Source organism: Mus caroli, chromosome 19, assembly GCF_900094665.2.
Source record: "Mus caroli chromosome 19, CAROLI_EIJ_v1.1, whole genome shotgun sequence".
Classification (NCBI taxonomy): Eukaryota; Metazoa; Chordata; class Mammalia; order Rodentia; family Muridae; genus Mus; species Mus caroli.
The window spans coordinates 31,076,378-31,098,949 of record NC_034588.1 but is presented as its reverse complement, the minus strand read 5'-3'; the positions used below and the strand labels follow the sequence as shown (position 1 = coordinate 31,098,949).

At 42.8% G+C, this 22,572-nt stretch overlaps 1 protein-coding gene across 2 annotated transcripts in view; it reads left to right on the top strand.

Moving 5' to 3' along the window:
* Positions 1–7,577: 7,577 nt before the first annotated feature.
* Positions 7,578–22,572, top strand: part of Lipa (lipase A, lysosomal acid type) — a 33,815-nt gene continuing 18,820 nt past the window's right edge. The window contains exons 1-4 of one of the 2 annotated variants that reach the window (XM_029472561.1): positions 7,578–7,677; positions 8,347–8,464; positions 10,201–10,313; positions 11,507–11,624. In XM_029472561.1, the coding sequence (XP_029328421.1) occupies positions 10,209–10,313; positions 11,507–11,624 (223 nt within the window). In that variant the 5' untranslated portion in view covers positions 7,578–7,677; positions 8,347–8,464; positions 10,201–10,208. The remainder of the gene's footprint in view (positions 7,678–8,346; positions 8,465–10,200; positions 10,314–11,506; positions 11,625–22,572) is intronic. The other variant, XM_021151828.2, reaches the window with a different exon arrangement.

The window sequence follows — 22,572 nt, the reverse complement described above, 5'->3', positions numbered from 1 at the left end:
AGGATCTTTTTGCATTTTGCATTGTCTTTGATTGTTGTGCCCATGTTCTCTATGGAATCTTCTGCACCTGAGATTCTCTCTTCCATCTCTTTTATTCTGTTGCTGATGCTGGTATCTATGGTTCCAGATTTCTTTCCTAGGGTTTCTATCTCTAGCGTTGACTCACTTTAGGTTTTCTTTATTGTTTCTACTTCCCTTTTTAGGTCTTGGATGGTTTTGTTCAAATCCATCACCTGTTTGGTTGTGTTTTCCTGTATCTCTTTAAGGACTTCTACCTCTTTAGTAGTGTTTTCCTGTATTTCTTTAAGTGAATTATTAATGCCCTTCTTGATGTCCTCTACCAGCATCATGAGATACGATCCGAGTCTTGCTTTTTGGGTGTGTTGGTGTATCCAGGACTGGCTGAGGTGGGAGTGCTGGGTTCTGATGATGGTGAGTTGTCTTGGTTTCTCTTAGTAAGATTCTTATGTTTGCCTTTCACCATCTGGTAATCTCTGGAGTTAGTTGTTATAGTTGTCTCTTGTTGGAGCTTGTTCCTCCTGTGATTCTGTTAGCCTCCATCAGCAGACCTGGGAGTCTAGATTTCTTCAGTGTTCAGAGTAGTCTCTGCATGCAAGTTCTCCTCTTGCAGGGAAGGTGCACAGATATCTGTCATTCAGACCTGCCTCCTGGCTGAAGATAAAGTCCTGAAACAGGGCCTGCCCCAGAAGAAGTGTTGCCTCTGCAGTTTGCATGCTCACCTGCACAGACTGGTCTCCAAGGGATGCGGGACATAAGATGGCTTTCTCACCTGCTCTGGTGGTCAGAGCCCTCCTAGGCAGACATCTCTCATCTGGCAGGGAAGGTGCCCAGATTTCTGGAGCCGAAACGGGGTCTGTTTCAGTAGCTGTGTAGCTTCTGCAGTCTGCTCCTATCCATGCCTTTCTTTCTTGAGATCTCTTTAACCTTCTATCCTTGATTTCCCCAAGTTCACCCTGGCTGATTAATGCAGCAGTCATTGGATTAGAGGGCACATATATCTTCTCATATAATTCCAAGTTCAAGGCCAAGTCTCACAAGGAGCAATTTCTACAGAGGACCATAAGGGCTTTTATGGCCTCTGTGGTTATGTTGTCTAGATCCTTTTCCATAGCCCAAAAGTCCAAGCAGAAGGCCTATTCCTTATCCTCTATAGCTTCATGACCACCTCTATTCCTCATTCCTAAGCACCACATCTGTTTTATTTATTATAGAGTGATTAGCTCTGAATAATGGGGGAAGTATGTTGGGTTGTGTTGGTTCACATCTGCTTTGCCACTGGGCCTGGACGCTTGGGGAGGAGTTTGACTGAACTTATTCTACACTGCTGCCCCAGGTGTTGGGCTGTAGGGAAGTTCTGAGGCACTGCTAGGGGCGCAAAGGGGGCGGGAGGGGGTAGGAAAGTGCAGTCTTAGGTGTGGGAAAGCTGGAGTTGGCTTAGGTTCCTGGGCCTGTGTCGAGGCTGGGGCTGTGGGGTTCTCAGGCTCTTGGACATCCAGCCACTGCTGGTAGTTGCAGAAGAGCAGAGAACAGAGTTAAAGGCCAGCAGTCTGGATTTAGCATTGGGCCAAGGCAGAGGTAGGGCGTGGGGGAGGGGGGGAGGAAGGGAAGCTCTGGCTAATCCCAGCAGTGATAGTCCTTGGCTTGGCAGTGGCAGGTATGGGAGACTAGGCTGCTGCTCTGCAAGCGAATGCCTTCTCCATGGCTCCCCATGGTAAATCTCTATGAAAAGAGACAGTCCATGGTCCTAAACTGTTTATTGTCATGGCAGAAAGTGGATACATAAAATCATGCCCCACTTCTCAGGGTGGGCCTGGGATTAAATACCTTTTGCTGGGAGGAATGTCTGGAAAAGGAAGCTTATTGGCTAAGCCCTCCAGACCTCAAGGTACCTCATTAGTGTGGAGAACTCTGTTTTGAGCCTACATGACTATGTTCACGTCTCTTACCCTATTGTCTTGGTCTGAGATATTAGGCATGCGTTGTCTCCATGTGGAAGGGATTGGAAGCATTGTCCTTACATAACTGATGGCCACAAATCTCTCAATGGGGGTGCTTTAGCTACATGTCAGGGGCCTGGTGCCCGGAGCAGACAAAGCTCCCTGAGGGTCTCCCGGACTGCAAGCCTTTAGCTGGACCTTATCAGGCTTCCTCTCATGGTCCATGGCCCTGCAGAAGTTTATTCCCCAGCAACAGAGGGTGAAAGTAAAATAAAAGAAACATCAGATCAGTTTATGGGAAACAGCAATCATAAGCACAGGTAGGGTCAACACCCTGGTAATGCTGCAGGGGTAAGAACTGTGTCAATCTGCCTCTTACACAGCCATGCCAGACCGGGCACAAACTCATGATTAATCCCTTTGGTTAAATATTAAAGAGTGGAGTATTTGGGTCAAAAAAAGGTGTCTTTGTGGCTTTTATCTTCCATGGTGGTTACACCATTTTACATCCCTACCAACGGTGTATGAGAGTCCCAGTTGCTTGTTCTTTCATATAGACAATGTATAGCTAAGTCTGGTTTGGAAATTGCTGCAAAGTATTTTCCAAAGCAACTCTACCACTTTACCTTCTTACCAGCAGGGTGTGGGAGTTCAAAGTTCTTCTGTCCTTCATCAACATTGGCTATTATGAGCCTCAAAAAAAAATTATGGCTGTTTTTGTAGGTATAAAGCCATACCTCATTATCATTCCAGATGGCCTTTTGAAGAACAAACATTCTTTTAAAGAACTTTTAAATGTTTTTGTTCTTTCTTCTTTTATGGGTCACATTTTGGTGTGTTGTATTTAAGTGATCTGACTGTGCAGGCAGCAAAGGTGGAGAGGCAGAGCCATCTAAGTCTGTTGGTGCTGCAGATAGAGCGGCCACATTTGCTGTTACCTGCTTCTGGGTTTTGGTCTTGCTTTGGTCCAGTACTGATTAACCACAATCCCATCCTTCCCTTGTAGAATCACAATGTTTATTCTATGCTATTATATGTTGGAAGTAGAAAATTTGATTTTTAAGAAAAAATTTAGAGGGATTTACAATTAAGAGATTGCGTTGAGTCTCAGAAGGGACTTTGGATCTTATCTGTTGCTGTGAAAAAAAAAAAACACCACTACCAAGGATGCTTTTAGAAGAAAGAGGTTTTGTGGTTTCTGTTTTCGTTGTTGTTGTTTAGGTTACAGCTCCAGGGGTTGCAATCTTTACTAGTAGTGACAGTATGGCAGCACACAGCAGACCTGGGGTCAGGAGCAGGAGGCTGAGATAGCATACCTTGATTTACGAACACATAGAGAGAAAACTGAAAATGGGCGAGTCTTTCCTTAAAGCCTGTCTCCAGTGACATACTTCCACCAATAAGGTCAAACCTCCTAAGCCTTCCCAAGGAGTGCGATCAACTGGGGGCCAAGTATTCAGCTAAGAAGCCTATGAGGAATAGTCCCATTCAGACCGGCATACTGACTAAACCCAACTCTCCCCACGGTCTCTTCCTTCTCACATCAACTCCCAGAAGGTCGATAGCTTTGCCATCATGATCCATTTTGAATTAACTTTTCTGTGACTAGGCACAATGTTTTAGATCCAGCCCACAAGGTTCCCAGTGTCATTCCTTGCAAAGCTCTGTCTTTCTTTGTTGAATTTTCAGGGCACCTTAGTAAAGAATCATGTGGAGTCGAGTCCAGTAATCATAATTTCAACAATCTTAACCTAAAACTATTTTTTCTCCAGCCCGGTGTAGTGTTATTTCTTCACTTCCAAAGTGTGGTTAATGTCTAATCAAATACTTTAGGGAAGCTCTTTCCATTCACCTCCTCCACGCCAGTCTACTGCCTCAGGTCTCCCTGAGGTCTCCTGTCTCCAGAACTAAGAGAAACTGCTGGATTGCATCTGAATTTCCACTCCGGTCTGTAACCTGGAAGTTCTTAACAGGCAATCTTTTGTGCACAGCAGGGTTCATTTTCCTTGTTATCTTCATATTGGAACTTGTTTTTGTTTTTATTGGAGCTTGCTTTCCAACCCTGTACATTGTCTAATAGGAAACTACTGTTTTCTAAGTTGCTGTTTTTCCCTGGTTGTGTTAGATAAAAGAGCACACTTAGTCACTGTTACTCCATCATGGCTGGAAGCAGAATTTTTTTCTTTTTTCTTTTTCTTTCCTTTTTTTTTGTGGGAATAAAACAGTTATTTATTCTAAATTGAGCTGTATTGTTTTTTTTTATTAGATATTTTCTTTATACACATTTCAAATGCTATCCCGAGAGTTCTCTATACCCTCTCCCCTCCCTGCTCCCCTACCCACCCACTCCCACATCTTGGCCCTGGCATTCCTCTGTACTGGGGCATATAAAGTTTGCAATACCAAGGGGCCTCTCTTCCCAATGATGGCCGACTAGGCTATCTTCTGCTACATATTCAGCTAGAGATAAGAGTTCTGGGGATACTGGTTAGTACCTATTGTTGTTCCACCTAGAGGGTTGCAGACCCCTTCAGCTCCTTGGGGGAAGCAGAATTTCTTTCTTTCTTTCTTTCTTTCTTTCTTTCTTTCTTTCTTTCTTTCTTTCTTTCTTTCTTTCTTTTTTTATTAGATATTTTCCTCGTTTACATTTTCAATGCTATCCCAAAAGTCCCCCATACCCACCCCCCCAATCCCCTACACACCCACTCCCCCTTTTTGGCCCTGGGGTTCCCCTGTACTGGGGCATATAAAGTTGAAGCAGAATTTCTAATAGCATTATTGTTTCAGTATTTGCCAATATGTTTATAATGTGAAGGGCCTATCCCGAGGCTGGGGTTATAGCTCTATTGCTTGGTTCACATGTTACAGATGGACACAAGAAATTTCCCCTTGAAGCAGTTTAGACCAAGAGTGGGCCTGTGTTTTCGTTCTTTCCTCTTCCTATGCCACCTATCTTAGACTGTGGTCTATGACCTATCTGTTGCTTCTCTAGTGTATGTTTGAGCTGACCCTGTTGCCTCTCTGACTTGCCTATTCTTAACACAGGACTTTGCTCTGTTATTATTGGACAGCACAAAAGAACATGGTATGGCAAGGGTATGAGGATATATATATATATATATATATATATATATATATATATATATACAGAATTTTACCACGGAAACTAATGTGGAAGAGCATTTTCCTGCATGAGGATCTATCTTATCAACCATATCCACATGTTGCTTCCAACATTTATGGTGCATCCCTGTTTGATATTGCTATCAGACCCTTGGCAGCCATCATTACCATAACCCGCCCCCTCCCCATGCCCCACATTACTCTAAGTTAGGTCAGGGGCATGGAAGAGTACATAGTTTAAAGTCGGACATTTAGCTTAGGCTGTAAGGGCTGATTATATGGAAAGTTCAAGGCATAGCTAGGTTAGTTGTGTTGTCAGTTTTAAGGCAGGTTAGATCCAAGCAGGTAGAATGCTCTCAAGGCAGACTACCAACTTGGTTTCAAGGTCTGACAAAAGTTCAGTCTCTCTGAAGGCAAGACTCTTTTCAGAAAAGGGCATCGCCACTCTTTGGTCTAATACTCTTTGTTTTCTTTTCTGTTGTTATTATAAAATACTGACAAAACCAAACTGGGAATGAAAGGTTTATTTCAATTTAGAGATTCCAGTTTGTCATCAAAGAAATTCAGGGCAGAGCACAAGAAAGGAACCCAGAGGCAGGAATGGAAACTACTGACTTGCTTCCTCTGATTTGTTCAGTTAATATTTATATATATGCCAGGTCCACCTGCCTAGGGTGCTGCTCACAGTGGGCTAGTCTCTCCCACATCAATTAGGAATTAAAACTTTTTTCCTTGGGCCAATAAATGGTTGCATTTTCTCAGTTGAGGTTTCATTTTCAGAGATATGCCAAATTTACAACTGAAGCTAATTATGACACTTAGCATATGTGAAGCCTTGACGTCTGTCCCCAGGACACCCCCCCCCAAAAAAAAAAGGTGTACCTTAAGTATATTCGCCACTATCACACCACCAGCTAGCAGCTTTCTCTTATAGCATCTGAGTTATTCACATGACATTATATATTACAATGGTCTAAAGCCAGAAGTGGCTGGGTATGCTTTTCCTCATCTGGGTGGAGGAATTTCTTGGCAGTATGGTCTGTTTGCTCATTTTCACAGACTATGTTGTGAATGTAGTTTACCTGGATTGCATTTTGGGTGAGTTCTACCTCAGTGACTTAAGGCAAAACAACCTTTCTAAACTCAGATTCTATCTGTGTGAAATGGAGATGCAGAGGTCTTGGATTGAGAGCCCATGGAGAGGACTTAGCATCACAATGTGGAGGATGCTCAGATTGTGACAGGGCTTTGCTAGCCACAGCCATCCCTGGCACTTCAGGGGTGCTCATTTGCTTTTATTTATCAAGTTCATGTGTTCTAGAGCCTAGCCTTCTAAACTATAGGTTACAACCTCACATGGGGCTGTCACAAAAAAATATTGGTAACCCTAAAAGGCTCCTGGATGTGTAATTACCAAAAGTGGGTTCAAAATCAAACATATCAGACTGTGATGTGTTTCAGGCTGAGTTTGCCTGTGTGATGCACATGACTGCTGTCTAGGTTCTGTACATGCAACGTGTGCACTTGTTCCCTGTGTGGCAGCAAGTACCACAGACTGCCTGCCTGAGATACCCTTGTTCACATTAATGAAGGTTACAAGGTGCAGTGTTTGTGCCGCATGTAAAATGTTTTCTGGTGCGTTAAGTTATAGAAAGCCAAGGCTTTTAATATTTTCCCCACTGTCTTTCCTCGGCACATAAGTATAAAAGTAGCATTCCTTTGGATTCCATTGTGTTACAATGTTTGATTTTAAAAGTTATTGTTTGGTTGCCTGGCCGAGTTTCATAAAAAGTCATAAACTGGAGTTTGGCTTCAGATAGGACAAAACTTGAGCAATTTTTGAAATGTCTCTAAAAAGACTTCAGACATTCTGTGCTATGTATTTATGGGCTGTTGTGGTCTCATCGGCTACACCTATAACAACAAAGTAGGAACCAATTCTGAGAACCGTTTTATGTTGCTGAGTGGGTCCAGCAGTATCAAGTATTCAGTCAAGATATCTTTTTGTAAACGTAAGGACATCTGTCTCACTAATACACCAATTTGTTTTTGTTTGCAGAAAATGGTAAATATACATAATATATATATATGTATGTATATATGTAATACCAAAAGAAGTGTTTTAAAATGAATTCCTTTATAATTTATGGTTAAAAAAATGCTTGATTTGTGTACCTGTTTTGTATACCTAGCTAGTGGAGTTTGAATGACAATTTCTGAAGTAAAAGGAGGTCATGAGAGGAAAAAGTTTAGGATGCTCTGCTAAGTGCTAGGTATACAGGATGCCCACCAGCTTTGGAGCAGGAGGAAGCTCTGGCTGGGCTTAGAGCAGGGCCGGGCTGGGCTGAGTCTTTTGGGCGAACAGAAGGCGCATGCTCCTCTGAGTCCGCTTCCCCAGGGCTAGGCCGATGGCCGGGAGGGGTGGAGTCACCAGGGCACTTCCCGGTGGTGGACTGCCCTGATTGGCTGTGCGAAAGCCCTGGGCAGGGTGACGGCTCCGCCCTCCCACCAAGTCGGTGTAGGCTCCAGGTTGGCCAAGCTCGCCTGCTTGTAGTGGGCACTGCTTCTGGAGGCTGAGGTTGGAGGACCACTCCCGGTGAGTGACTGCTTTGGGCCTGGCTTCGTGCAGCGGGCTCGGGAGCTGGTGTCCTGTGGATCGCCAGGGCTGGGAGAGGAGGCCCCACCACGGTCTCTGGCCTCCAATTGCTCTGTTCCCCGGGCACGTTCTGTGTCGGGTACCTGAAGGTGGTTTGGGGGCGGCGATTATGTGGGTATCAACAAGAAGTGGACTGTCCTTCCCTGGGCGCCCTCCCGCTTCCTGGGCAGGCGCGATCGACGATTCGGAACCCTGCCCAGAGTTCTTGGACTGCTGAACAGGCAGAATGCCTGATTCTCAGTCCTCTTCATCCTTTCTTCCCGTTAGCTCGCCCACGACTTATTCTTAGCTCTTACATGACTGCATGGCCAACAGCAAACTTGGGAGTGGGTCCTGGTTAAAAACCCCGGCGATACTGCTGTATAATCAGCTAGTCCTTTGCTTCCAGTATTTGACTGGTGTGTTTACATTATCTTGGAAAATGAGCTTAGTAGTACTGTTGAGTTGGTAGAGAAGCGGCAGACTCTAGGAGGCACTGCAACATCTGGGCATTGCCAATAGCTTAGTAATTATTGAAAAACTACCCCGGACCTTTATTTTCGTCTGTCTCTGAACTGCGGAGCTGTTCCAGCCCATTTTTTAAAAGCAACATTTGTACTATTTGTGCAGGACTTGTCAGAGTCTTGGAGGTTCAAAGTTAAATCAGATTTCAGCTCTGCCCCACCCCCACTTCCATTCTCCAGTGAAAGGAAGGCAGACAAATAATGAATTGGATTGTTGCAAAGCTGTAAGTACTGCGGTAAAGATGTTCTAAACACCTAGACTAGCGCCCTAGTCTCAGAGCCTTATCAGACAACCCCTTCTGTGAGAATTATTTGTCAAGTTTGTTGAGTAACGGTGCTGTGTTGGAAGGAAGTCTAGTGGGTGACTTTCCATGTGAGTAGTTTTCCCAATCACCTCACCGTGTGAATGCCCTTCCCAGACTGTATCAGGTTCTGTAAAAAAAAAAAAAAAAACTGGCTTCCACCAAAAAGAAATGTGCTTATTTTAAGTTGCCTTGAGAACCTTTATTTATCGATCTACACCCCCCCCCTCACTTTTCAGACTGCTTTTATGTTCTCTAGTATTGAAGGACCTCTGAGACAGTGACCTGAAGTTAGAAAGGTAGCCTTAGACTGTGCTACATAAGACTGTGCGGGCAATTAAAAGCATGCATGGCCAGGACAAACTCCAGAGATTATTCTCTTCTGTCTGGAATGCTGGAAAAAATAACTTCAGGAGAAACTGCAATTTTCTGAGAGCCAATTTCCTATGAAATGTGGAATGCTTGGTTTAAGAGAGTCTTTATTTATTTATTTATTTATTATTTTCAAACAACAGTATTGAGAAATCAACACTGACCGGCAGGACACATGGTAGGAATTTCTAAATTTTGACATGTACAAATACCAGGGAATTAGTCTATTCAGAAGTAGGAGCATGCATACCACCCTGAAGAGTCCTTGCACATGCTCCTTGGGGGATTTCCCCTCTTGCCCTTTCTTCTCCCCAGACATCAATCTGTTTTCTCCCTTTATAAACTAGGTTACATTTTCTCCAAGTTTTATATACATTGGAACAATTCCTTCCTTCTCTCTTTAACCCCATCCCTGACTTTTTTGATGTACAGAATTATTCTGAGATTTGTTCATATTGGGTGTTCATTGGTGAAGTATGCATACATACAATTTGTCTAACTAGTCACTTATTTGGTTATCTTTTCCCCTAGCTTTTGATCGTTATATACAAAGCTGCTATAATTTAAGTACAAGTCTTTAGGAATATGTGCACCTGTCTTTTAAAGTGAGCACATCCATTTTTTAAAGGCTTGGATTACAGCCCCAACATTCATTCTGACCTTAGTCTGAGTGCTGTTAGAGACTTGTACCACCTCACTCTTAGCAGCCAAAATATTTTGCCACACTGTAGTTTCGAGCCATTGGGGGGTGGGGTGGAGGAATGATCTTTGATGACGGTTGGAGAGTTTCTCTTTTATTTCTCTTGATTTTCATTAACTTGAGTGACAGTTTTGAATGCTAACATATAAGTTTGGGTAAGAACAAATTTTGGATCTAGTGGCAGGTAAGAGCTAACGTAGGCTGAATTTAAAAAATATATCTAAATCTGATGCAGAGAGGAAAAGGTGGGGGAATGCTAGGGCTCTTCTTTTTTCTTCTCCTAAATTCCTCCACATGCTGCTTGTGTAGGGATAGTTTGTTTCTCTTTGTGAGGAGGTGGTACCTGAGTGTACAGGGCCTAGTGTGTTAGCTGGGGGGCAGGGGGGGGATCTGGAGGCCTCTTAATGAAAAAAGATTGATGTCCCCGCCCCCCACTCCCCTGCCAGAGACCGCGGGAGTCGTTCGGTTCATATCTGTCTCCGCTCTGGGATTTTATTTATCCTAAACTTGGTTCAAGACTTTTAAAGAAGGCTCTGGTCTGTCAAGGCATGTTTGTGTGTTAAAATTCAGTTGGTTACTTTAAAAGGCAGGAAGATGCAACTCCAGGGCCTGGTGTTCTTTTTCACCATCGGGATCCTGCTTTCTCGGGTGCCCACAGGGACTGTATCAGCTGTGGATCCTGAAGTCAACATGAATGTGGTGAGTTTCTAAAGATCACATGCTTTTGAAATGCCGTGATGACAAGTGTCTTTTCTTAAACAGAGCTATGACGTCATAACCCTAAGCTCGTTACAGCTTGTTATGATTTTCACTTTTTTTGTGAATGGCAGATGCCAAGCTACAGTTTCCCCAGCGGTATAGATACCGCTTACATAACCGGGTTTATCAGGCTGCTGAACAAGATACACAGCCTACGCTAAGTAATGTTTTCTTTTTAGTAATTTTATTTTTAAACCGTGTAAAGCACACTTTAAAACTGATCACACTGAGTAAGCCGTTTACGAGAATGCCTTCGTGAGTGCTGAACCTGAGATGTCATTAAGAATGTCCAGAGAACACAACTCAGTACAGTTGTGAAAATATTAGAAGGAACCATTAGAAAAAAAATCTAAGCAAAAACCAAACCAATTCAACCAACCAACCAACCAAACAAACAAACAAAAACCCCACTAAAATTAATTAAAGCATTTCAAAATTATGAATCTTAAGTAAACAGTGAAATCTTGATAAAACCATGTGGAAGAATATGATAGAAAGAAAATATAGATTATTAAAGACACAGTAGCTTTAAGACAGAAGATGGATTGACTAGCTAAAGAAACAGGTGACTGCAGAGACTGACAAATTCCTAGGTAGGACAGTATGGAATGACACAGGCCATGGCATCCTTCCTAAGGGAATGATGGAATTCAAGTCTTTCGGGTATTTATGGCAGAGAGGATAATAAACACTTTGATCTTCCATGTAATTGGTGGATGCCTTCCCACCTGTCACTCATGACTCTTTCCCTGTGGGGAGGTAAAATTAATGGCAGTTTCTCATTTTTTGGCTTTTCTTCTATTAGTTTCATGTCTGTCAAATGACATTTTGTTTAGCCTTATTGCCTAGGTCAGGAACTTTAGAACATGAAAAATGTTAGCTGACATATTTAGAAAAGAAGTCTTTATTTGTGCCTGGTCGGCAGGAAAGAAAACGACAAGAGCCCAAATTTGATACACTCAGTGCAGAGCTGGCGGAATGATGAGATGCCTACGAGTATAACTGACTGGGTCTTGAGATGGAATCCTGGTTACTAGATGGAGCAGAATAAAGCTTTGTTTTCTGCCTGATATTTTTGGAGATGGAAGACTCAGAGTCCACCATAGAATACCCATTGTTCTTTTTCTCCCCAGACCGAGATAATCATGCGCTGGGGATATCCTGGTGAGGAACACTCGGTCCTGACAGGAGATGGCTATATTCTGAGTATTCACCGAATCCCTCATGGGCGGAAGAACCATTTTGGCAAAGGTATGGATGATTTCTGGGGCTAGGCATAACAACTTTTGGAAGTCACTGCATCATCTGAGTTGGTGACTGAATTCACTTGACAGGGTTACCACAAGACGGCTGGAGGCCAAAGTACCAGCTAAGCAAGGCTGGCTTGACTAATTTAAACATTTCTACTGGGATCTAAGGTCACATTCCATTTACAGTTTAAAAATGCCTCATACTTTGTTTATTAACGAAACATTTTATCTAATGGACTGTTGTGAACATTAAACAGTTGGCTTTTGCAATTTGAAAATTACCCCCCCCAAAAAGACCAGAAAGATAACAGTAAATACATCTTTTTCTGTCTTACTTTCCAGTTTTTATCATGTGTTCTTGCTGTATAATACCTTCATTTAACATCTTTGTACCTTCCATGCTCATTAGAAACAAATATGGATTATTTTTCTGTTGCCACCTTTTAAATTCAAAAGGTGCCATAAAGGACATAGCGTTTTATTCTCTGAATTATTTATTTGCTATCAGCAAGCTCACAAAAAGTGTGTTTATTTCTGATCACAGAGATCTTCCCCATAATTCTTAGAACACTTCTCTGAAGATGCATAGTATTCCATTGCATATTTGTATCATGGTTTGTTTAAAAAGTTTCTATTTATGAACTTTTGTGCTCATTTGAATTTTCAGCTAACAAACATTGCTGCTCAAACAAATCAACAACAGCAAAAAAATATACCTATATATTGTGCAAGTTAATAAATAGTACATAGAAATACTTATATTATTATGTCATGTGAGATGCTTGTTTCTTCTGTCTCCATCCCAAGACACTAAGTAAATAATGCTTAGGTGGCTATGCCAGTTTTCCTTTTCCAAATCCATTTGAGATTTTGTTTTAGTGTTTATAGCTCTATACTATCATCTCCCCTTGTGAATCTTTTACAAAACGATTGAACGATAACTTGCATTGATCCCCCTTTCTGCTCTCAAACATATAAAGTATATATTTCATGCAAGAATGAGCCTCTGATCTTACTTTCCTTCCCCTTTTTTCAAAAGCAAAACCAAAAAACAAAACAACCAGGAAACCAACATCAGCATTTAGATTCTATCCAAAGAAAAATGAGTGTAGATATTATTTCCTATAAGGTTCGTAGTTTAGTAATTACTACTACCAGACATTATTTAAGGATCCCAGTTAAAACTATGCCGGGAGAATGTACTACAGTCACCCCTCCCCTGCAGGCTTCTGTCTCCACACTGCAGTTAAGCAAGCATACAGGGCTCCTTGTCTTGTGCACACACATTGCACTGTGGCTGGTGAAGGTGTTTCTTGTGAAGGGAGGCAAAGATGCCCCTTCAAAGAGACAGCAATGTTTGTGGACAGAAGGTGGTCCCCTTGCAGGCTGGGGAGGTGGATGCTCTTGTCTTGCCTGAGAGTGCTGTGTCAGATCTGTGCTCAGCTTTAGATCCTAGTCTTCCTTCACCAATTCTGAGGAGACCCCACCCTCCCTTGAGGAGGTCCGTGATCTGTGTGTTTACAAGGCAGCCTCAGGGGGGTCTTTACAAGGATTACTGTTACTCAGTTACCTAAAGGAGTTGTGATTTCTCTAAGACCTGTACAGATGCTTTCCTTATGGTTCACTCTCCGTGGCCCATGCCCAGGTGCTGGCCAGAATCTCTTTATTTTGTCTATTTAGGAGCACTGTGGTCAATGCTGTTAATCTGCCTTGCTGAAAGCCAAAAAAAGTACCCCAAATGGCACCAATCTTGTGAATTCCACTTCCCTTTTGGCTGCCTATTAATAGCACATCACCCTTTTAGTGACCTAGACTAGAAATTGCTAAGTCATTTTCCTTTTGTTTGGCAGTGATGGGGATTGAACCCACGTCCTTAGTGCATGCTTGGGCAAGCACTGCTGCCAAGCCGCATCCACAGCCCTTGCAGAATCATTCTTGATTTCCTCCCAGTCTCTAGGCCATCCACAAACCATCACTCATTAATACGGTTCTCCCTGCTCTGACCACCACACTTCTTCCCCTTACAATCTTGATGGCATTCATTTAGGCACCGGAGACAGGAGACAGCGCAGAAGCTGAGGAAACCTTGAGTGAATCACTTTGGGTGGGGGGACTCCCCATATACCAGAGAAAACAAATCTCAAAGCAGGTCTATGGAAATGTAGTATTGTTTTGTGAAATGAATGCTTTTAACATATAGGAAGTAATGTCCTATAGCCTTATTCTTTATAGAAACTATAAGATACATTAAAATGTCATTTATTTATTGGGGTGACATTCTTGGTGGGGGGCAATGGGTTACACATAAATGGTGAGGTGGCTCTTCAGACAGCATGACTAACTTCACATGGGTGTCAAAGGAACACAGGGTGGAGCCAGGTGTCTACTCTGCCCGTGTACTCCTGTAAGTTCTGCTGCCTGCAGCCTCCTGTTCCAACCTCTCTGTCTCGTTTGCAGGGAAAGTCTAAATCTTAGCTATTATGTGATTTTGTGCAGCAACAATCTTTATGGATCTAATGGATGTCGATACATACATCCCTTAATAGTCTGTCCTGGTTGTGTGTGTATGTTTCACCCTATCCAGAGGAGCAGACGTCTGTACTTGTGGCTGGCTTGAGGCGACTGAACTTGCAATTTCCCATTTAAGATACAGTGTGTGTGTGTCAGATGCTCTTCTCTGTCATTCTCCATCCTATTCCTTTGAAACAGGGTCTCTCACTGAGTTTGGAGCCTGTCTGGTAGCCAGCAAGTCCCAGGCATCCCACTGTCTCCATCTCATACCATGTTAGATTTCTTTTTAGGGTTTTTGTTTGTTTGTTTGTAAATGTGGGTGGTGGGGCATTTGAACTCAAATCCTTAGACTTTCACAGAAATTACTCTTTTCCCACTGAGCCATCTTTCCACTTTTAAGCAGTCACTCTCATCACATGCTGAACTACCACAGTATTCACTAAGTGCTTAAGGGAACTGAAACACAGACATTAATCATTTATAGAGAAGTGGTTTTATTTTTATCTGCTCAGCCTTAAGTGTTAATATGACAAGGCTCTCATTCCCTGCTTGGACCAAGAATTTGAAAAGCTTGCATCTTTAGAACATATATATCTTTGAGATCAATTCAGTCATTTCCTGCTGGAGACGGCCAAGGCAAAGGGCAGCTACTAGCTACTTGGGCATTTTAACTGCAGAGGTAGTATTCCTTGAATTTAGAACGTGTCCTTATGTAAGTACTGAGCAAGCTGATCCTATGATAACATTAATATAGACTTTATTTAGCTAAAACAAGGAAATACTACTTGTGCCAGCGTTAAAAGGAAAATACAAGGCCAATTGACTTACTAATTGTCTAATTGGGAAATCAACCGATAACTGTTACCTACCTGGGGAATCAGATATCTCATTTGTACCTGAACAATTCTACATCTGCTTACCTGGGGGGTGAGATCGAATTCTGGGCTGTGAAGACTAGAAACAACTGCATGCAACATGAGGAAGCAGACTTCTCTGGCGTGGCCTAGGCACAGACTCTCCAAGGGTTGCCAACTGAGCCATTTGAGTCATAGGTGAAAGTTCTCAACAAGACTTGTGAGTTGTCTTCCAAAGGAAAGACTCCAGGCCATTGTTTTGATTTCGTTGGGTCTTTCTGTAGAAAAACCCTCCTTTTGAAAGAAACCACTTGTGAGTTTCTAGCTTTATTTATTCATTTAATAAATGGAGCTTTAGGAAGGGTACACAATCTGGCCCGTAATTCCCTGTACCAGAGGCACTGAGCACATGTAGACAGGGCGCGTAGTGCATACCCAGGCTTTCTCGGCTTCTGATGGTATATTGGATAGGGGATTGTGTTTCAATCTTTTAAACTCAACAACGTAAGTCGAGCTAGCTGTACAGTCTGGTTGTCCAACTTTGGTTGAGTTTGAAGCAAAGGAGAAGTGTAACATTGTAGCATACACTGCTCTGCCTGCCTCTTCCCTTTCTCCACACCCCTTCCTTCTTGGCTAGCTGCTGCTAAGTGCCTTGTGTCTGGGAGAATATCTAATGTCTCCCCTGACATGCACAAGGATGTGTACACACACACACACACACAATGTATTTTAAATGGAAAATTGCAAGCAGAGTCTCCAATAGGCACAAGTACAAATGTCTGCAGCTCTGGATTGGGTTGAAAAGTGCAGCCAGGACAGAATATTAAGGAATGTGTGCATCTCCATCCATTAGATTCATAAAGACTGTTGCACTCAGAACATCAGGCGCCTAGGGGCATATCTTCTGAACTCGCTGTGTGTTTGGTTCACAGTGGTTAAGTCAACAGTAACTCAGATGGCTGATAACAAGTGTAATTAATTACTGCCTTCCCCACAGGGCCAAGTGAAGCTGGAGCCCTGTGGAGGCCAAAGTCCTGGCTTCATTTGCTTTAATGTTGTTTATGCTGCTAATTCATTTGCTTTGAAAATGCTGCACCCCAAGGACTTGGCCTGTCCCCAAGTCCTCCATAGCCCTCTTAGGAGCAAAGCATTGAGATTCCAAAATGTTCCTCGTTCTATTCTAAGTCACATTTGGGGTCAAGGCTTCCCTATCTTCCAGGATCAGAGACAGCCGGGGCAAAATCTGTAGCCTTACTAGTGTGACTGTACTAAAAGCACTAGCCTCAGGCTCGAGTGTGATGGTCTCGGTTTCTTCATCTTTTATGTGAGAAGAATCTACCCCATTCCTGCTGTAAGGCCCTTGAGGCATCTTTCCCTGTGTGTACCCCTGCCAGATTCAACTTGCAGTGAATGAGGTGGGCCATGTTGCTGCCTTCGTGTGGCTTAACCGATCCTAGTGACAGTCACCAGGGTTGTGGAGAGCAGCACTGTGCTAGTGATGGGATGTGGGGCCATGTGCTCTCTCCTGCAGTGCAGGTCACTCCCTTTCCTACAGGTAGACTTTGAAGTGGAAATGTCATGGCCTGGACTCTGATAAAGGCCACATGACTTTCTAATTGCTTTCTGTGGACAAGCCAAGTCTCCCCCCAAGCCTGAATCATCAGATGAATCATTTGGACTCTGGTCAGCCTGTTGGCCAGATGAGGATAACAAGGTTCTGGTGGTTAAGTAGTTTTCCCATGATAAACGACTGAAGTGGCATAAAGATTCCTATACCTCGTGTTTAAGTTTCCATCCACCCAGCCCTTTATGGTAGCCATTGGGTTTGCAGTGTTGTCCCTGATAAAGTCAGAAAACTATCTGATAACTTACATATTGGATTCGTTGTTTAGTCTCCTGGGATCTATACTTTGGACCTAAGCCCCTTCACCTTGTTTCTTCCTCCAGGTAGGCTGCACCTCACCTCCTCCTTTGTCATGTGCCTTTTTACCCTTCTACCTACTGACATGTGATAATAAAGATAGCTAGTTCTCAAGGGATCCAGGCTCCCTAGCCTCGGACTTCTGAACCATGACTTTGGAAGTTTTAAATCTCTGTTTTGTTTTTATTATTATTATTTTTAAATTAATTAGGCATTTTTAGGTATTCTGTCAATACAACAAAGAGGCACTAAAATCAATAGTATTTGAAATCAATAGTGTTTGAACTGATTTTTAAGCCCAAGTCTTCAAACTAGAATTAGACTATAAAAATTCACTCAGGAGCCATCATTTTGGATAACTGAAACCCAATGGTAGACTTTGCGACCAACTCCAATTCACTCTTACTAATTCTTGAGGAGACCCTTAGGGTCCCCTTTGGATGCTTGTTGGGAGAATATGTCTGCTTTGTGGCTTCTTTCTTCTTTCATTAGTCAGCTCATTCTCTCCTCATCCAGCTTGCAGGCAATAGCTGGCTGTAACTTCTCTTAAGTAGGTTTGCATATACCTCTGATGGGCTGATTTGGAATAGCCAAGGGAGCTTCAAAAACAAGACCTTCCAGGCCAGGCTCTGTGTATGGAGATCCTCATTCTCCGAGTCAAGGTCAGAGGCAGTAACATGTCTGTTTCACAATCACTCTGTGTTATTTCAGTACTTAGCTAGTTTGGACTGCTAAGTACTGCTTGGCTGCTTGGCTTGCTGGGAGCTGGCTGGAAACAGACACAATATTTGTGTGCATGCCTCTTATCTACTTTAGCCTTTAATAATTGCCTTTTTTTTTTAAAGATCACTGGCTAAGACCAAGACCTTTGAAATAAAATAGACCTGGGTCTCAGTGTTAGCACACCGCTGGCTGAAGGGTCTATGGCCAGTTGCTTTCTCTACATGTAGGTCACTGTTAGGTCTCAAACCCAGGACAAATGCCCGAGGTGCATATTTAACATACCAAAGTGGACCTGGCTGCCAGGTTCTCCCTGCATCTTCAGTCCCTACCTATAATAGGGTCTGGCTGCATACCCTTCACCCTCCCTAAACTTCTCTAGCCCAGGGGGGCTGGGCTGTCTTTCTCTAGCTGCCCTTTCCTCTATAATTCAGCCATTTTGATTACCAGATCCCTTTTGGTTTACCCTTATCTTCTTGGCTTCTTCGTCTGGGTCTCCCATTTCCCATCCTGCCTCTCCTCACATGGTCGTGTCCACTCTGGACTCTCCCAGATGTCCCTGCCTCTGGCCATGCTCTCCCTTTTATCTACAGTAAACTTTCTCCTCTACCATACTGGGACCAGTCATGTCCTTTTCTTTCTTTTCTTATTTCTTATTTTTATTCAATTACCTCATCTTTAACACGGACATGAAAGTTTAAGCCGTACATGACTTGAAGCCTAGGACATATCTCGTAGCTGTTTTGAACAGTATTAGCAATAGTGCGAAGCTAAGCAGACTCTAGAAGCTGGCTTGGGTTATTATGTGGTTAGAGGTCATTCAGGAAGCACTTAGGCCAAAGCCTAGTCAAGCTTTCTTGATACAAGAATGATTGTACCAAGCCTTGGACATTGGGTTTGTCCAAAGCAGGGGAGTAGGGGGTCCCACTTGCTGGTTAATGAGTTCCCGTGAACTTGGTGGATTCTGTCGGCCATTCATGGAGATGTAAGCTGAGGGCAGCTCTAGCTTTGAACTATCCAGTATGGAATCATAGGAATGGATAGATACTACATGCAAGGTCCCTCTTACCATTTTGTTTAGAATCTGCTGTTGCAGGATACAAGTTCTTTTGTGGGAAATGCAGCCTCTTCCAAAACTAGCAAGGAGCTTAGGATTTCAGGTTGAGGAGGACCTTAGAACTCTTGGGTCAGGCAAAGAAGTCTGCCATTTCAAGCTAATTCCTGAAGTGGCTCCATTGTGATAGTGTCTTAGCCTTCCCCAGGAACTGTGGGGCCCCTGGTAGTCTAAGATCACTGGCCCTGGGCCACCAATTATGAAGTTGAATCAAATCCTTTGAGACTTTATGACTGGTGAAAACCCGAGTTCTGTGTCATGCTGACAACGTTCAACTTTGGCCTCCTTCCTCCTTGCCCCTTGGAGTGATGACTTCCCTAGACCTCAGCTGGTTCCCCATGACTTTTTGAAGTGACGTAGCATCTCATGCAGACTCGTGTCTCAGGAGGTAGGAGGAATTCCCCACACACCAAGTTGTCTTCCTCTTAAGAAGCACAGTCATTGTCAGGCCTGCCTTCAGCTGAGATTCACCTCACTGGCAGGCAGCATTACAGTGGACAGCCAGGAGGCTGCCAGTGGACAGCCAGGTGACCAGGGTGAAGTCATTTTACCTGTCCTTATCTAGAAAAAAAAAGACAAAAATGTCAGTTTTGGCATTTTGTTGTTGTTGTTGTTTCTGTTGTCGTCCTTGATGGAGGTTTTGCATTGACTCCCAGAGGCAGGAATTTTAGTAATTATTGTAGTGAGTTTGTAATTCCAAACTTTTAGTGATTATTTTTTTCCTATTTCTCACGATGAAGTAAAATTTTGACTGAAGGCAGAGATGGTATATCTGGGACAGTGAACTGAAGGTAGAACTTTCGAGGAGTTTAGTCTTGCTGACGTAGCCATAAGATGCCATTAGAAAGCAAAGCAACAGCACATACAGTGGACCCGGGGCTGACCCACTTTCTTTCCCATTTCTCTCCAAGGTGGTATTCCCTTTTGCTTTTGTTCTTGCTCTATCTCCAGTACTGAGAAGGACCTGTCACAGTCGATGCTGAATGAGGGTTTGCTTGATGAATGGCTGCCTGGTCACCACCCTGTAGGCCTCTGGAGGATAGGATGGTTTTTCTTGGGGGTGGGGTGGATTGTACATCCAAGTCTTTGTGGGTTTTTTTTTGTTTTTTGTTTTTTGTTTTTTGTTTTTTGTTTTTGTTTTTGTTTTTGCAGTTTAACTGTCTCAGGAAGAGGTGATCAGAAAATAAATTCATATATACCTTTAGAATTTGGTGTGTTTTCTACTTAACAATTTTTTAAATAGTTTTTGAGGATTTAATATATGAACACAATATATGTTTATCATACTTACCCTTCCCCGCCCCACAGTTCCCTTTCAGATTTCCATCTCAAGTTCATGTCTTCTTCAGTAAGACTATTCTATGACTATTAATTTTTATGTTATATACTTTACATCCCAAACATAGCCTCCCCTCCCTCCTCTCTTCTCATTCCTTCCCCCTCCCTTCCCTTCCCTTCCCCCTACATACCTCTCCTCCCCTTCTCCTCAGAAGAACAGAGGCTTCCCATGGATATCAACCAGCCTTGGCATATCAAGTAAGACTAAGTGTATCTTCTTCTATTGAGATTCGACAAGACAGCCCAGTTAGGGGAAAGGGATCCGAAGGCAGGCAGTGTATTCAGAGACAGCCCCTGCTCCCACTTTCGGAGTCCTGCATGAAGACCCAGCTGCACATCTGTTACGTATGTGCAGAGAGCCTAGGTCAGTCCTATGCATGCTCTCTGGTTGGCAATTCAGCCTCTGTGAGCCCCCAGGTTAGTTGATTCTGTAGGTTTGCTTGTGTCCTTGATCCCTCTGGCTCCTTCAATCCTTCCTCCCCTTCTTCCACAGGATTCTCCCAAGCTCTGCTTAATGTTTGTCTATGGATCCCTGTATCTTTAATAGTGTCTGGGGTGGGATACCTCTCATGGCATGGATCTCAAGCTGGGCCAGTCATTTGTTGGCCCTTCCTTCAAATTCTGCTCCATTTTTTTTTACCCCTGCATATCTTGTAGATAGGAAAAAATGTGTGTCTAAGGTTTTGTGACTGGGTCAGTATTCCAATCCCTCCATTGAATTCTTGCCTGGTTTTAGGATGTGGCCATTTCAGGCTTCATTTCCTCCATTTCTGGGAGTCTTAGCTAGGGTCATCCTCATAGATTCCTGGGAGTTTCTATTGTCCTAGGTTTCTAGCTCATCCCAGAGATACCCCTGCCACAATCAGGTTGTTTCTCCCAGTACTCCCCTCTCCATCCTTCCCCACCACCTTTTCCCTTCTGTTGCTATCCCTACTCCTCCTCCCCCCAGTTCCCTCCCTCCATCCATCCCTAATGGATGCCTAATCTATTCCCCTTTCTCAGTAAGATTCAAGTGTCCCCTTTTGGACCCTTCTTGTTACTTAGCTTCTTTGGATTTGTGGTTTGTAGCATGGTTATCCTGTACTTTATGGCAAATATTCCCTTATAAATGAATGCATGCCATGTTTGTCTTTATGAGTCTGGTCTACCTCCCTCAGAATTTTCTTTTCTAATTTCATCCATTTGCCTGCAGAATTTCATGATGTCATTATTTTAATGGCTTAGTAATAGTCCATTGTGTAAATGTACATATTTTCTTTATCCATTTTTTAAAGTTGAGGGACATCTAGGTTTTTTCCAGTTTTTAGCTATTATAAATGAAGCTGCTATGAACAAGTCTTTCTGGGTGTATGCCCAAGAGTGGTGCTGCTGGGTTTTGAGGTAGATCTGTTTCCAGTTTTCTGAGAAACTGCCAAATATATTTCCAAAGTGTGTGTACAACTTTGCACCCCCACCAGCCATGGAGGAGTGTTCCCCTTGCTCCATATCCTTGTCAGCATGAGCTGTTGCTTGAGTTTTTAATTTTAGCCACTCTGGGTATAAGATGAATCTCAGAGTTGTTTTGATTTGTATTTTCCTGATGACTAAGAATGTTGAATGACTCTAAGTACATCTTGGCCATTAGAGATTCCTTTGCTGAGAAATCTGTTTAGCTCTGTACACTATTTTTTAATTGGGTTATTTGGTTTGTAGATTTCTTGTTTCTTGTGCTCTTGATATATTTTGAATATCAGCCCTCCGTCTGATGTGGAGTTGGTAAAGATCTTTTCCCATTCTTTGGGCTGCTGTTTTGCCCTCTTTATGGTATCCTTTGTCTTTCAGAAGCTTTTCAGTTTCAAGAGGTCCCATTCATTATTGTTGATCTTAGTATCTGAACTATTGGTGTTCTATTCAGAAAGATGTCTCTTATGCCAGTGTGTTCAAGGCTATTTCCCACTTTCTCTTCTGTTAGATTTAGTGTATCTGGGTTTTTGTTTGTTTGGTTGGTTTTGTTGTTGTTGTCTTAGACTTGAGTTTTGTGTGGGATGATAAATATGGGTCTATTTGCATTAGTCTGCATGCAGACATCCAGTTAGACCAGCATCAGTTTTTGAAGATGCTTTCTTTTCTCTATTGTATAATATTGGCTTCTTTGTCAAAAATCAAGTGTTCATTGGTATGTGGGTATACTTCTGGGTCTTTGATTTGATTCCATTGATCAACCTGTCTGTTTTATGCCAGTACTATGTGGTTTTTAATTATTATTTCTCTGTAGTATAGCTTGAAATCATGGATGATGACACCTCCAGAAGTTCTTTTATTGTACAGAACTGTTTTAGGTATCCTGCATTTTTCATTTTTCCATAGGAAGTTGAGTATTGGTCTTTCAAGGTCTGTAAAGAATTGTCCTGGAATGTTGATGGGAATTGTGTTGAATCTGTTGATTGCTTTTGGTAGGATGGCCATTCTTACTATGCTAACCCTACCAATCCATGAGCATGGGAGATTTTTC